Source organism: Candoia aspera, chromosome 9 (assembly GCF_035149785.1).
Source record: "Candoia aspera isolate rCanAsp1 chromosome 9, rCanAsp1.hap2, whole genome shotgun sequence".
In the NCBI taxonomy this organism is placed as follows: Eukaryota; Metazoa; Chordata; class Lepidosauria; order Squamata; family Boidae; genus Candoia; species Candoia aspera.
Genome location: NC_086161.1, coordinates 585,977 through 599,985, shown reverse-complemented (window position 1 = coordinate 599,985; position 14,009 = coordinate 585,977). Strand labels below are relative to the sequence as shown.

The 14,009-nt window shown below is 58.0% G+C and overlaps 3 protein-coding genes across 6 annotated transcripts; 2 read left to right on the top strand and 1 right to left on the bottom strand.

Annotated features, from left to right (window-relative positions):
* Positions 1–73: 73 nt before the first annotated feature.
* Positions 74–4,863, top strand: DPAGT1 (dolichyl-phosphate N-acetylglucosaminephosphotransferase 1). Its single transcript, XM_063310987.1, has 10 exons — positions 74–219; positions 1,002–1,182; positions 1,265–1,385; positions 1,486–1,699; positions 1,805–1,951; positions 2,052–2,136; positions 2,961–3,149; positions 3,489–3,576; positions 3,706–3,861; positions 4,194–4,863. Exons 2-10 carry the CDS (start codon positions 1,028–1,030, stop codon positions 4,257–4,259), a joined length of 1,221 nt encoding a protein of 406 aa, XP_063167057.1. The 5' UTR covers positions 74–219; positions 1,002–1,027; the 3' UTR covers positions 4,260–4,863.
* Positions 4,864–5,449: 586 nt separating this feature from the next.
* LOC134502585 (histone H2A-beta, sperm) lies at positions 5,450–6,113 on the top strand. Its single transcript, XM_063310988.1, has one exon. It carries the CDS (start codon positions 5,494–5,496, stop codon positions 5,926–5,928), a length of 435 nt encoding a protein of 144 aa, XP_063167058.1. The 5' UTR covers positions 5,450–5,493; the 3' UTR covers positions 5,929–6,113.
* Positions 6,114–6,368: 255 nt separating this feature from the next.
* HMBS (hydroxymethylbilane synthase) lies at positions 6,369–13,905 on the bottom strand. Of its 4 annotated transcripts, XM_063311114.1 has the most exons (15): positions 13,624–13,719; positions 13,207–13,260; positions 12,016–12,087; positions 11,217–11,289; positions 10,966–11,015; positions 10,589–10,644; positions 10,063–10,140; positions 9,717–9,794; positions 9,413–9,488; positions 8,432–8,545; positions 8,282–8,320; positions 7,519–7,638; positions 7,366–7,419; positions 7,052–7,138; positions 6,369–6,752 (listed from the first exon to the last, which is right to left on the bottom strand). In XM_063311114.1, the coding sequence occupies exons 1-15, from the start codon at positions 13,633–13,635 to the stop codon at positions 6,582–6,584; spliced, it is 1,134 nt and encodes a 377-aa protein (XP_063167184.1). In that variant the 5' UTR covers positions 13,636–13,719; the 3' UTR covers positions 6,369–6,581. The 4 variants fall into 4 exon arrangements, with proteins under 4 accessions (XP_063167184.1, XP_063167185.1, XP_063167186.1 ...); XM_063311115.1 differs by lacking the exons at positions 12,016–12,087; positions 13,624–13,719 and adding an exon at positions 13,884–13,905; XM_063311116.1 differs by lacking the exon at positions 12,016–12,087.
* Between the last annotated feature and the right edge of the window lie 104 nt (positions 13,906–14,009).

The following is a 14,009-nucleotide window of genomic DNA, read 5'->3' as shown; positions in this document are numbered from 1 at the left end:
GGGGCGGTCACTGGGCAGGGCTAACGCCGCCGCTGCCCGCCCGCTGCCGGCTCCACCTTAAAGGCGCAGGACGGGGAGCGCAGTTTGGCTGGGAGCTGCCCGGCCGCCGCCCGCTGGGAAAGGGACGCAAAGGGCACGGCCGCCGCGCTCTCCCGCGAGGGCCCGAGCAGGTGGGCGATCCTGGGCATCCGCCCGGGGCCGCCTTGATAGGTCGGCCAGGTGAGCCCCCGTCTGTTCGGGGCTGGAGCGGCGCGCCAAGGCGGGGAGGGCACAGGTCAGAAGGCGGTGCCCCTGCTGGCCAGAGCAGCCCTCCTTCCGGTCTCCGTTCCCCGAAGGACTGGCGGCGGCGAGGCTCGCTTCCAGCCGGGCGAGCGTGCCCGCGGGGTGAAGCCGCGGGGCGGACGGTCTCCGTGGGGCCGTCGGAGAGCCCGAGCTCGCCCCCTCCCCGTGTTTCAGCGGGGCCCGGGCCGCGTCCGGCGGGAGGGGGCGCTACGCGCGTGCCAGGGAGCAGCAACGCAGGGAGAGCGAGAGCTCTGCAAGGCGGCCGGGCGGAGGCGCTGAACGAGGGGGGTGCGAGTCGCGGGTCGCTGCGGCTCGGGGCACGCGGATTTGGGGAAAGCCCCTGGGCGGCAGCCCGCCTGGCGCGGGCGCCGGAGAAGAGGCGGGGCTTGTGCGGCCGTCTGCCGGGGCTTCCACTCCGCAACAGCTTCCTGCGCTCGGGCGCGAGAGACCAAGACAGCTGCCGCCACGCTCCGGAAAACAGAGCTTCTGAAAAGCTGCTGCCCCTTTAAATGACCCCGCCCACCCCCGAGCGAGCTCGGGTGACGTAGGGCCAGCAGAGACGCCCCGGCAGCTGTCACGTGACGGCCGAGCGGGACGCCATATTTAGTAAGGGCAAGCCTAAGGCCGCCGTAGCTGACAGGGCGAGCGGCGCCTCATCGAGAGCTGTCCGGGCGGAAACGCGCTCTCCGACTCCTTCGGGCGTCTTTGCTCCTCGGCAGGGAGGCCGCGGGTGCCGGGCGCGGCGATGTGGAAGCTGCCGATGGTGCCGCTGCTGATCAACCTGGCCGGCTCCGCGCTGGGCTGCTGGGCCACTCTGCGCCTGATCCCCGCCTTCCGGGAGCACTTCCTCGCCGCCCGGCTGTGCGGGTCCGACCTGAACAAGCCCACTAAGCAGCCCATGTGAGTGCGAGGGGGCGGCCGGGGGGGGCGAAGGGGCGGCCGGGCAGCCTCGGAGGCTCATCGGCCGCGTTCTCGCCCGCAGCCCCGAGTCCCAGGGCGTGATCAGCGGGGCCGTCTTCCTGATTATCCTCTTCTGCTTCATCCCCGTGCCCTTCCTGAGCTGCTTCGCGGAGGAGCGGTGCCAGGCCTTCCCGCACCACGAGGTGAGCCGGGCCGGGATCCGAGCGGGGCTAGGGGGCACAGGGGCAGGGACTGGGGCAGCCCGGCCAGGTGGCTGACCTCTCTTGCTGGCTCCCCTTGCAGCTGGTGGCGTTCGTGGGAGCCCTGCTGGCCATTTGCTGCATGATCTTCCTGGGCTTCGCTGACGATGTTCTCAACCTACGCTGGCGGCACAAGCTGCTGCTGCCCACCATGGCCTCCTTGCCCCTGCTCATGGTCTATTTCACCAACTTTGGGAACACCACCATTGTGGTGCCGAAGCCCTTCCGGATGCTGCTGGGTGTGCACCTCGACCTGGGTGAGTGCCCCCTGCCAGACCAGACTGCGGCTGTGGCAGCTGGCAGGGAGGGTGCTGCATCTCTGTTGACAGAGAGGGAGATCCTGTTCTGTGATTTTCTTGCAGGGATCCTCTACTACGTGTACATGGGCATGCTAGCCGTGTTCTGCACCAACGCAATCAATATTCTGGCCGGGATCAATGGTCTGGAAGCTGGGCAGTCGCTGGTGATTGCTGCCTCGATCATTGCTTTCAATATCACAGAGCTAACGGGTACACAGGGTTGGTGTCTTCCCAAGGAGCATGCTCTGCAAAGGACGAGTGGGCTCTGCTGGTTGGCTAATCTGGCTGCTCTTTATTTTCCTCCCTGCAGGGGATTGCAAAGATGACCACGTTTTCTCCCTCTACTTCATGATTCCCTTTTTCTTTACCACGCTGGGGTTGTTGTACCACAATTGGTAAGAGGTCCTCTGGAAGAGAGAGAGAGAAAAGCACCAGGGGGTGGCTGGGTGGAGGACCTTCATTACAGATGGCAGTTTGAGAGTCCTGGAGGAGTTATACAGCTCCACATGGTGCACTTTGGGAACCTTCTTTCCTCAGAAGGAAGAGCATCTGGTGAAATAAGGATCTTCATTTCATCAGTGAGAGCCAGTTTGGTTTAGTGGTTAAGGTGCTGGGCTAGAAACCAGGAGTCTGTGAGCTCTAGTCCTGCCTTATGCAGGAAAGCCGGCTGGGTGACCTTGGGCCAGTCACTCTCTCTCAGCCCAACTCAGTGCAATGTAGACTAGCCTCCTCGTGCACCCCGGGCAACGTGTGACTTGTCACAGCTAAATAGTCTACACATCTGGCTGCTGGACCTCACAAGGATTTCCCAGCAAGAAAAAGCAGCATGAACACAAAACTGCTATGCCATACAAGAATGAATGAATGAATGAATGGGAATATATATATGTGTGTGTGTGTGTGTGTGTATACATACATACATACATATAAAACCTTGTTTCAAGGGCTGAAACAAAGACATTTTCCAAGATCCTCTGCAGAAATCAGTCCAGGAGGAGGCTTTCCCCTTGGCCCCCTCTCACCATCTCTTCTGAGGAGACCTACTGAGTTGGGCCCAGGATTTCAGATTTCATTTGGCCAGCCCAGTATCCTGCCCACTGTCCTGCCCCTCTCCTTCCCAGCAGCACATTCTCTTTATTATACACAACACTTCTATCTTCCTGTGGGAAGAGCTGCTTGCTGGACTGCCAGGTCTGTTTTCTCTCCTGGCCGAGGGTAGGTACCCCTCCCGTGTGTTCGTGGGAGACACCTTCTGCTACTTCGCCGGCATGACCTTTGCCGTGGTGGGGATCCTTGGGCACTTCAGCAAGACGATGCTGCTGTTCTTTATCCCGCAAGTGATCAACTTCCTCTACTCGCTGCCTCAGCTTTTCCACATCATCCCTTGCCCCCGCCATCGATTACCCAGGTGAGAAGCACAGGGCTGCCTGCTAGGGGTTCTGCAGCAAAAGGAAAAGCCAAGCAGCAGTCTGCCTTTCAAAGCAAGCTTCTAACCAAGGCGTGCCGTGGTCCTGTGCAAAGATCATAAATTCCACCTGCTGAGGTCTACGTTAGTTAAACCAGTCTCCATGAAGGATCCTGCTGGCTTTTACTCGGAACTGCCCCCTTGGGGGGGTTGTTGCCTGCCGTGATTAGATTCCCCCTGCAGATTCCCCCCCCCCTTGCTGTGCAGCTGTTCCTCCCCTCATTCCAGCCTGGGCTGCATCTCCCTTTCTTTCTGACCAAGTTCATTCCTCTCTGTCTTCAGATTTAACACAGGCACAGGGAAGCTAGAGATGAGCTACTCACGGTTCAAGTCAAAGAGCCTCTCCCCCTGGGGAGCGTATATCCTCCAGGTACCTGTTCACTTAAGCGGGAAGGCAGGATTTGGGGCAGTCTTCTGAGGGTGGTTGGCTCTGCCTCCTGCTGACGATGCAGAACAGGGTCAAGAGGAAATGACAGAAGTAACACATGTTTCTCCTCAGGTAGCTGAGAAACTCTGCTTGGTGGATGTGCGTCAGGGAACAGACAAAGATGGAGACTTTACAGAATGCAATAACATGACCCTTATTAACTTGGTGCTGAAGCTGATAGGACCAACTCCTGAGCGAAACTTGACAGTTCTGCTGCTGCTGCTGCAGGTAAGGAACACAGTGGCTGGGGGGACGGTCCCTTTGGGATAGCAGTTGTGCCCTTTTCACCAAAACCTATTTGGGAAAAGATATTTTCTTCCCAAACAACGAGCCCAAAGCAGTTTTAATTTCCTCAGTACACACACTGTTGCCTGATCACCTTGGTACGTTGTGTGAAACCAGCCACTAGGTTTGTAAAGCAGGACGGATAGCCTTGTGTACTTTACAGCCCAGCAGTTACAGTGAGATGAGCAATGCCTTGCTACGATGAGTCAGCCCTGTCGCATGAGCGATCGGCTGTGCGTTTGCACTACAGTCTCTCCTCTCCTTTCTCTCCTGAGGTCGGTGGGAGTGCAGTAGCTTTTGCTATCCGGTACCAGCTGGTGCGGCTGTTTTACGACATCTGAGCCGGCGTGTGGCTGTCTGCTCTTCCTCTGTCCCTGCCATCCATCCGTCGGAGAAAAGCTGTGAATGCTGTCCTGTCTGGGGCAGTTCTTAGTCCCTGCCAGAAGGGCGGCTGCTGTTGCTGCTGTTGCGGGAGCAGCATGGTGCAGCTTCTGTTCCTGACAGAACAGGGGGGTGGCTGCTTCTCCAGTGGAGCCCCACGAACTCCAGGGAAGATCAGGCAAGCCAAAGTGTCCCACTGTCAAGTCTCCTGCAAAAGCCCCACTTTGCAGTCAGGTGATGGGGGCTCTCCTCTCCTGGATGCAGCTCAGAAGCCCCTCAGGTGATCTCAGCCCACCTGTGGTCCCCTTGCATCTCCAGGCGAGAGGGAGTCCAATGGAGTCCACACCTTTCGCAACTGTGGGAAGTAGGAGACCCTATAGGCTTCCTAAATGGTTCCCCTGCCATTTATTATGGGGGAGGATTTCATTTTGGTGTCTTCAGTGTGTGCTGAGAAGAACTTCAGTTATTTAAGATCTTGCTCTGAAGCCTATTTAGAACTGCAGTACTTCTGTCACCTTTTCCACAGACTTCACCAGGTATAAATTTGTGCAGTGTTTTCCTATACCCTGTTTTGTACCTGAGGCATTTATGTGTTGGACTGCTCTAAGGGCTGAAGAGGAGGCCAAACATTTTGAGGACAGGGTGCAGGAATAGGCAGCAGGTGAGCTGAGGGGAGGCTGCAGTGGGGCAAGTGGTCCATAGCTGACAGCATCATCCTGCACATAGCACCTTAGGTGCTTAAGTCAGACGCTGGGGCACACAAGTATGTTACATGCTCTCATGTGATGTCATCAGTTTGGCAGGGCAGGGTTTTTTGCAAAGAGCTTGTTGTGGGGACTGGAGGTGCAGAGGAGAAGGAATGTTAAGAAGCTCTTCGCTTCTGCCTTCAAGCAGGGGAGAACAGAAAAGGCTTCAGAATAAAGCCACGCATCGTTTTACTTGGAGGCCTGCTTATCTTCGCTGCGCAGGCGCGGGGGGAGAGCCGAGCAAGGCGGTCCTTTGCTCCCCTTTTGAATCGCGCGCGCTGCTCACTCAGTGGCTCCGGCGCCAGCCAATCAGTAGAGCCGCGGGAGCGCACAGCCCAATCGACGGCCACGGCGGGCCAGCGGAAGCGGCGCGGGCCTTATAAAAGCGGCCCGCTCGGGGTCGGGGGCTTCTCGCTCCCTTCGGCTGCGCGATCTCCGGCGGGGCGCCATGTCGGGCCGCGGCAAGGCGGGCGGCGGGAAGGCACGGGCGCGTGCTAAGTCGCGCTCGTCGCGCGCCGGGCTACAGTTCCCGGTGGGCCGGGTGCATCGGCTGCTCCGGCGCGGACGCTACGCGGAGCGGGTCGGGGCCGGCGCGCCCGTCTACCTGGCGGCGGTGCTTGAGTATCTGACGGCCGAGATCCTGGAGCTGGCGGGCAACGCGGCACGCGACAACCGCAAGACCCGCATCGTCCCGCGGCACGTCCAGCTGGCGGTGCGCAACGACGAGGAACTCAGCCGCCTCCTGGGCCGCGTCACCATCGCGCAGGGCGGCGTCCTGCCCAACATCCCCGCCGCCCTCCTGCCCCGGAAGGCCGCGGCGCAGGGCGGCGGCGCGGCGGCGGCCCGGAAGAAGGCGGCCCCCCAGGCCTCGCAGGAGTACTAGGCGGCGGCGGGGCCCGGAAACCGCCCCCCAGGCTGCGGGGCTGGACGGAATAGACGGAGCGGGAGTAGTGGTCCCACCGCCGGGCGCCACGTCCTTGGGCTCGGGGCTGCGGACGGCGGGAAGGGGCTGCCCGCGCATGGCTCTTTGGTGGGGCTGCTCGTGGCCAGTAAAGGACGTTTAAAATGCGCGTTCGTCCGGTCGTTTGTGGGGGCGGCGCAAGCTAGGGTGGTGGTTGCGGGTTTCCATGCCGGCCGTCGCGGGGAGGGGCAGCGAGGAAGCCCGCGAGACCCTCCCTGCCGTCGCGTCTCTTCTTACGCGCGTGGGGGGAGGGTCCAACGGAAGAAGCGCCAGACATCAGTGCTGTAACCTCTCTTTAATCGGTTTCAGCAATAATTCTGTAGTGACAATTGTGCCCGCGAGTACTCAGAGGAATGCAACTTTACACTGCTGGGCCAACAAATGGTTTTGGGTGGACATTCTGCAGGTTTGCAAAGTTGAGGTTTGGAAATCCTAGCTCTGAACCTGTGCTCACCTTCACACCAAACCAGTGCTTCTGCTGGCAGCGTGGCCACAGGTCAGCCCTTTGCTTCCTTCCCTCTTGGGGGGAAATGGTGACTGGCCGGCATCACGGCTCTCTAGGGAGGTGGTGTCCATCAGGCACTGCTGAGCTGCCTCGCCACGCTGAGGATGTGATTGGCCCCTTTGCTCAGGAGCAAGTCGGCCAGCTCCTGGCCCAGCCTCTCTGCGGCCTCTTGAGCAAGGCGAGGCACGTTCCTGGCTGTGATGCCAACATGTTGGAGGTTGTCATCAGGGCCATCTTCATTCTGAAAAGGGAGGGCACCCATGGGAAAGGCTCCTCAGTAGAAGGAGTTGCAGGGCAGGCTCACCCTAAGAAGAGTTTCAGGGTTAGGAAGGTCATGGCATGCCAGGGTTCTAGCCAGGCTGACAGCAGGGAAACACTCCCAGAACATGCTTGGCTTTGCTTCTTAAACTAAAGAGTGCTGTTGTCCTAGCTAACAGCAACCACATGGAAAGGGAGCTGAAAATCCAGCTGTTAACAGGTTCTCACAAATGAGTTACATAACTCTTGATCTGTTGCTTTGAAAGCAGCCAGGGCACTTACCTCCAGGGAAAACTTCACATTTCTTTGCATGGTCTCTTGCAAGCTCTCAGAACCGTCAAGGCTGTAGACTGCTCCAGTCAGATATAGCTAGAGGGAGGAAGAATGTTGAACCTGGGAAACCCAGTATTTTTAGGCAACCCCCCCAGGCTTTAGTTCCTTCAAAAAAAAGCTGATCCCTCCCACCTGCCCTCCCATGGCTTCTGCAGTCAACACTGGTGTCTGCCTCTCAATGGTAGTACTCTGCCACCTGCAGAAAACACAAGGCTGCTGGCCCTTTGCCAGGAAGCAGGAGGGTGGCAGCCAGTCACCTTTACCTGGCCATCCTTCAGCAGAGTGCTCACAGCCACTGGCACACTGCAGCCTCCTTCCTGCAGAGGAAAGCACTGGGTTAGAGACTGGCAGGGCTGTTGGGCCATGCCTCGGAGGGCCCCCCCAGCCTCAGCCAGCCAGGAGCTTACAAGACCTACCAAGCGCTTCATGAAGGCTCGCTCAGCAATGCAGCGCAGCACCGTCTCCCCATCATGCAACACCGACACAGTCTCTAGGATCTCCTGGTCTCTGGCCCGCACCTCAACAGCTAAAGCACCCTGGAGGGAGAGAAGGTGGTAAAGGAGGAGGGACCCTTTGACTTTCCTGTGATTCAGGGCCCTCAAGAGTGAGCCCTCTGGGGACCAGGACACCTCGCATCCCAGCCTCCTTGTTGGGTGTTTCCCATCACTGAGCAAAAATGCACCTTCAGCAGTGGCGCTTCCCTATCAAGCCTCTCAGCTGGGGCAAACCATGTTGATTCCCTTTCCAACTGATTCACCTAAGGGTTGCTGCCCTGGGCAAGAAAGATACTGGGAATGGAAAACCCACAGGGTACTCGGCTTCCTGCACCAAGGTGGGCCTTTGTCACCAACAGATTCCCATGGGAGGGAGAATAAGCAGCCCCCCCCCACCTTTAGCAGAAGCTACTGGGGACAAAGGCTAGAGAGCAGCATTCCTTTCCAAGGTCTACATCTTGGCCCCAAAAGGCTGGATAGTGAGGGTGCCTTGTTTTGCAGCTCTGGGATCCTCAGGCAGCTGAGTTCCCTTCCTGGAAGAGGCCCAGAGTACAAGTTAGTCAAGATGCTTTCCAGAGGCAGGGGGAGGGCTCCTAGGGCTCCACAGCCAAAAGGGCTACTGGCCAGGCCTCTGGAAACCCAGGAGGCGCCAATGGCAAAGCAGAAGGGAGACCCTGTCACTCACCTGCCCGACAGCATACAAGCAGTCCACGGGGCTCAGAATCTAGAGGGAAGTGAGAGTCAGCAAAAAGACTACATCTTAAAGTAGAAGAATGGATTAAATATATTACACATTTAAAACAAACACCCTGTTCCCCAAATGCTAGTCCAGCACCTGGCCAATGCGAGCCCCCCAGCCCATACGCCTCAGGCCAGCGGCTGCCAGCACCAGGGCACTGAAATCTTCCTTCTCATCCAGCTTCTTCAGGCGGGTGTTCAGGTTGCCCCTCTGCAGAAAGGCTAAGCAAAAATAAGGGACTTCTGCTTGCCTGCCAAACCTGCTGCTGCTGGGGGGCGGGGGGGACGGAGACATACTTGCTCCAAGTTTCTGAGGGAAGAAGTGGACTTCAGACACCCCCGCTCCTCCTGAGGAGCCAACTCAGGTGCAAAAGGCCAAGCTCAGAACAGAGAAAACAGGTGCCTTGAAGGACCTGCCTTGCCAGCAGAAGTAAGAATCATCAGTTATCTTAATCACTTTGGGATAAGCTGGGTGACTGGGTGATTCGGATTGAACACCACTCAGAAGCTGCCCAGAATGCAGGGGCAGGTGAGGTCACAGGCAGACTTCAGTAAGCACGCTGCACTGGCGCATTATAGGCTTCTAGGTGCAAGTCACGTGCTGGTTGCTATCTATAAAGCCCTTCGTGGCACAAGACAGAGCCAGACTCTTTGTGACACTGCCTGTCTCCAATGGCCTCTGCTGGCTCCAGGAGATCCAGAAGGGTGGGCACGCTTTGGAGGGGCTCCAGGGGACCGTGCCTTCTCTGTCACAGTGCCTGTCCCATGGGATCTCATTTCCCCTGAGATCCAGACACGCCAAACACGCTGGCCTGCCACAAGGGCCTGAAATCCTGGTTCTTCCCCAGCCATTGGCCTGGAGCGTGGGATGAGCCCATCCAGCTGGAAAGGCCTTGAAAGGAACATGTGATGGTTGGTCTGTGATTCCGCTTTTCTGTTCTGGATGTGGTTTTGGTTCCTTTGTTTTTATGCTCCTTTCTAATTGCAAGCCACACCGAGTCAGTCGCTTTGTGAGTTAGGCGGCTGTAGAAATTGAATGAATGAATAAACATGAGCCTCCTGGATCATGAAAGGATACAATATCCTTGAACTGCAGCCGAGGAAACTTTCTTTTCAGCTGAGCTGCTCGACGAAGTGAACTGGTTCCAATGACACTGCAGGGAAACCCAGACCGAGATGAGCCCCTCGGAACCCCCATCAGGAAGCCCTGCCTGGTCCTCCCTTCCTCCGCTCCCAAGCTGCTTCCCAGCAGCCTTTTGTAGAATGCGGCAGCCCTGTTCTCCCCATGGCGACCACACACACCAGCCCCTGGAGAGCAGCTGCCGGCTCCAGGGGGGCCTTCGCGGGACAAAGGGCAGCCCTGCACCAGCCAGCCCGCTCACCAATTCTCAGGGAGGCTGCTGAGGGTCTTGCCGGCGTGCTTGGGATGGAAGACCACAGCGTCGTGCGGGTTTTCCCTCCTGCAAAGGATAGCGGAGGCTGCTTCAGACTGTGGAGCCACGGCAGCCATTGGCAAAGCGGTGGAGAGATCCCACGCTCCAGTCCATTCGGCCACAAGCCAAGCAGAGGGAGCGGGTCAGGACTATCAGGCCCGCTTGGCAGCTGGGACACTCCCCAGGCACATCTGCCTGAGCAGGGCAGTGGTTCACTGATGAGGGAAGGTGGCCAGATGGGCAAGGCCAGTGCTTGGCTCTGACACGCAGGAAAAGCAGAGGAACTCAAACTCACTTGCAGATGGCACCAATTGTGAAGCCGGGCGGCAGGGAGGTGGGCAGGTCTTTGAGGGAGTGAACCACCAAGTCCACCCTGGAAGGAAGAAGGAAGCGTGCCAGGTCAGCAATGGGCAACCCGCATCATGCCAAGTGGTGTCTGGGGCCGGAGCACTAGCTTGTCCCCGGCAAGCCTAACAGCCATCAAGTAGTACAGTCTGGCTGCATGTGAATTTGCTCTGTCCAGAACTGGAAAGGGGTTGGAGGGAGCCAGCAGTGCCCTCAGAGCCAGGATGTCTGGCCTGGAGCGAAACAGTTTCCTCTGTCGCTACAAGAGGGAGGCCAGTCAGAGAGCATGCCCAGGCGTTCTGGATTCCCTCCCACTGAGAATCACAGGTGGGGTGTAGCCCTTTGCCAAGGGAACCATATTAAATTCTAGGCTGTTACCGCCACAACAGTCCTGGATAGTAGAGCTTTACACCCATTTCAGCAGGCCCGCTGGGACAGCTTAGTCTTCCATGAACCTTCAGAAAAAAAGCACTTACTCGTTTCTTTCCAGTGCATTTTCCAGCTCCTTGGTAAAAAGGCTTTTCTCTCCAATCTATGTTGGGGAAGAAAAACATTATGGGAAAGCTGGGGAACCCTTCCAGCCCAGGGCTGCCTTGGCCTCACAGGGGCAGGTTGGGAGCCACACTCCAGGAAGTGGACAGCAGCAGCCCAAAATTCAATTTGATTTCATTTAAACAGAGCCCATTTGATTGCTGTGGACTTTCTCCCTTCTGCTGCATTCACAATTACAGCTGAGATACAACACTTGAAACACTCTGCCCTGGACCCCAGGGTCTCCAGTCACGCAACCCTGCATGACAGCCCTGGCTGTGTCTTGAGCCAGAGAATGCATCATGCAAACAGAGCAACAGACCTTGGATAACGCCGTGTCCAGGATCTTGTCCCCAGTGGTTGACATAGCAACTATTTAGAGAAAAAGAAGAGTTTGGACAACACACAGCCAACCCCAGCAGGGAACCCTTCCTCCCCCTCCAGACTTAACTGGAGAACAGATACCCAGCAAAAACACCACCCACCTTGCTCCTAATACACCTGCTTGGGCTGCTCCCCACCCCAAGAACAGACCTCCCCTGCCTTCCGGGCCCCCTTCCCCCGGATGCTCACCGATCTGAAAGCGGAGGTGAGGGTGGTGTGCCTGCAGCATCTTCACCACACTGTCTGTCTGGATGCGAGCCAGCTGCAATTTTGAGAAGGACAGGCAAAAGCTCTCAGGAAGGGCCCCCCAGCACATTTGCCTTGGAAACAGACAACAGCTGCCTGCCTCCTGCTGCGGGGGGCGGAGGGCTGCTTTCAGCAGAGCCTGTACAGTCTGCTGTTCACACAAGAGGCCAGGCAAAAGGAAGCCCCCCCCCATCTGCTGAAACGGCCTCTGGTTGCTCCCTGGCCCCAGGCACCACGATGGAAACCCAGTCCTGGGAGGCGACAAAGGACAACCTGCCAGACTCAGGCAGGCGTAAAATGCCCCCCCAGCAGATGAGACTGGAGGAGGCAGACTCTGGTTGCGCAAGCAGCTGGGCAAGAAGGGCAATGCCTGTGCCTTGGGGGGGGGGAGCCTCCCCTGCTTTCCTTCATCTACCCAGCCCCTACTCTCTGCTAGGCCCATCATCACTGGCCTCCCCCACTCTCATCAGAAGCTGGCAGGCACAGATTAGCTCTGGGTTGTAAGGGCGAGGCTCTATCAGCCTTTCACAATCCTGGATACTTGGGTGGATCCCTCAACTCCTCTCCCCTGCTGACTCTGGCAGCCATGCTGGCTTCCTGCAGCTAAAGATGCCGCAATTGCCAGGGCCCTTTCACACTGCACAAGGCTCCCAGCTTGCTTTTCAGTGCCAGTCCTCAGAGGCAGAATAGGTTGCACTTCTGCTTACGCTGAGGAAAAGGGAGCGAGGCTTGCTCAATACACCTGGGAAGGTCCAATTGCAGAAACGCGAGTGAACCACAACAGCCACGGAGAAACCAGTGTTTCATCAGTGACCTAGAAAATGGTGGAATCTATATTTGCCAGCCTTCCCAGATTCCACCAAGGTGCAGAGAGAGAAGCCTTTGCTGGTGTTGTTACATCATCCAAAGAACCACCAGGCAGGTTGAGTCCAAATCTGGCAATAAGTGAGAACAATGACTTCAACGGGACCAACATTTTGAAGAAAGCTGCCGTTCACTGGCAAAATCCAAACCCAAATTCAGTACTGCGAGGCTCAGACAGGCACATGGAAACAGCATCCAGAGACAAATTTTGAATTTGTTGCAGCCCTTTTCAAACCTTACGTATCATCACACATTTCCCGATATTCAACCACCATCTGATAACTGAGGCCTACCCAACTCTGGAGCAACAAAGAGATCAGGCTGGGTCCTGGCAGCCTCGTGCTGTTGCGTTCCATCCTCATCTCTTCTCTTTTCCACAGTTAAACGTAAGCGACTCTTTCAAAGGGCGCATTCTCTGATCGCTTTTGCTGCCTGAGCCTGATCTGACTGCTCGAAAAGGAGCACAAAAGAGGGGTTTGTGCACCAGTTGCCACAGAGGTAACGTTGCAAGGTGCTGTACTCCGGACTGCCTTCAAAAGCCTCCTAAAAGTTGAAAGCGGGTGCAAGAATCGTTGCAGCCCATTACTCCTGTGGTGCAGAAATGCACAAACGCAACTCCAAGGGCTGGCTTTAGCTGACAAAGCTCTCTGTGGCTTGGCTGCTAAGGGCCCCCACCTGGCACTGACTTGGCCAGGGGCAGCCCACCAGCAACCTTGTTGTTGTTGTTGTAACCCCTACGCTCTGGAACAATCTCCCCTGCGCTAAGGGTCTTCCAGAAGCTAGGGAAAAAACAGATCATTTCCAGACTGCACTGGGGATTAATGAGAGAGGATCCTCCCTATGACAGACTGTTCTGTTACTGTGCTGTCACCTTAATCTCAATATTGTCCAAATGTGATAAGCAACCAAGAGTCTGTGTAGATTATGGGGGTGCGCAAATGACAGGAAAAAAATATACTTAAAAATTCAGCACTCCCACCCACCACACAAAAGCCCAGAATCGTCCAAATGTTTTCTCTTTAATTACAACTTATACACATAGAGGCACTCAGAAAATAAACCACCTCACCTGACTCTTCCGGGTGCCTACACGGATGGTCTGATCGTTCAAGTCGTCTTTATTCTGTAAAGAATTAGACCCAAATTCTCCAGATTAGACCCAAAGCGAGGCTTCAGCTAGAATTCGAATCGGAGAGGGAGCCGGCGGGCTGAGCCGCGAAGGGCACGCGCCAGCACCCCGGGCAGGTCCCGGCAGGCAGGCCCCTCGGCAGAAGCGCTCAGGCGCGCAAAGGAGGCGCCCGAGGCAGGCTGGCTGCGCGGCGGCCGAAGCGGGCGCCCCTTCTCCTCGCGGGTCTCCCGGTCCCCGCTCCTGCAGCGGCGGCGCTCTCCCACGGAGCCCCCAAGCCGGGCCGGGGCCAACGGGAGGCAGCCCCGCGGGAGAGCCGGCCCGCCCCGCGAAGGGAACGGCAGCAGCGGCCCCCCTCACCTCCGCGGCCATCTCCGGCGGCTTCCTCGGTCGGCACCGCCAGCGCTTCTCAGGCCCAGGACGGCCTGTTGCCGCCCTGCCCGGCCCGGCCCTCCGCCCGCCCCCGCTGGGGACAGCACCGCTCTGGGATCCGCGATAAGGGGGGCGGGGGGCGGGGCGGGCGGATGAGGGGAACCCGGGACGGGGGAAAGGGGACCAAGCAGCGAGGCGCGGCGGGAGGGAAGCCAAGCGCCGGCGCGGAGAGCTGCGCTCACCGGGGCCGGGGCCGGGGCCGGGGCCGGCGAGGGCCGGCTGGTCATGCCGGCGAAGGGGCGGCGGCACCCGGCGGAACGGGAGTCTCGGGCCGGGTTACCTCGCCAGGTGGCCGCGCCGCGCACGCGCCACTC

Coding starts and splice junctions, on each gene's coding strand:
- DPAGT1 (XM_063310987.1), top strand. CDS start 1,028: ATGTGGAAGCTGCCGATGGTGCCGCTGCTGATCAACCTGGCCGGCTCC. Junction 1,386..1,485: donor AGGCCTTCCCGCACCACGAG/GTGAGCCGGGCC, acceptor CTCCCCTTGCAG/CTGGTGGCGTTCGTGGGAGC. Junction 3,862..4,193: donor TTCTGCTGCTGCTGCTGCAG/GTAAGGAACACA, acceptor TTCTCTCCTGAG/GTCGGTGGGAGTGCAGTAGC.
- LOC134502585 (XM_063310988.1), top strand. CDS start 5,494: ATGTCGGGCCGCGGCAAGGCGGGCGGCGGGAAGGCACGGGCGCGTGCT.
- HMBS (XM_063311114.1), bottom strand. Junction 12,088..13,206: donor TAGGCACCCGGAAGAGTCAG/GTGAGGTGGTTT, acceptor ACCATTTTCTAG/GTCACTGATGAAACACTGGT. Junction 7,139..7,365: donor CTCTGCTGAAGGATGGCCAG/GTAAAGGTGACT, acceptor TCCTCCCTCTAG/CTATATCTGACTGGAGCAGT.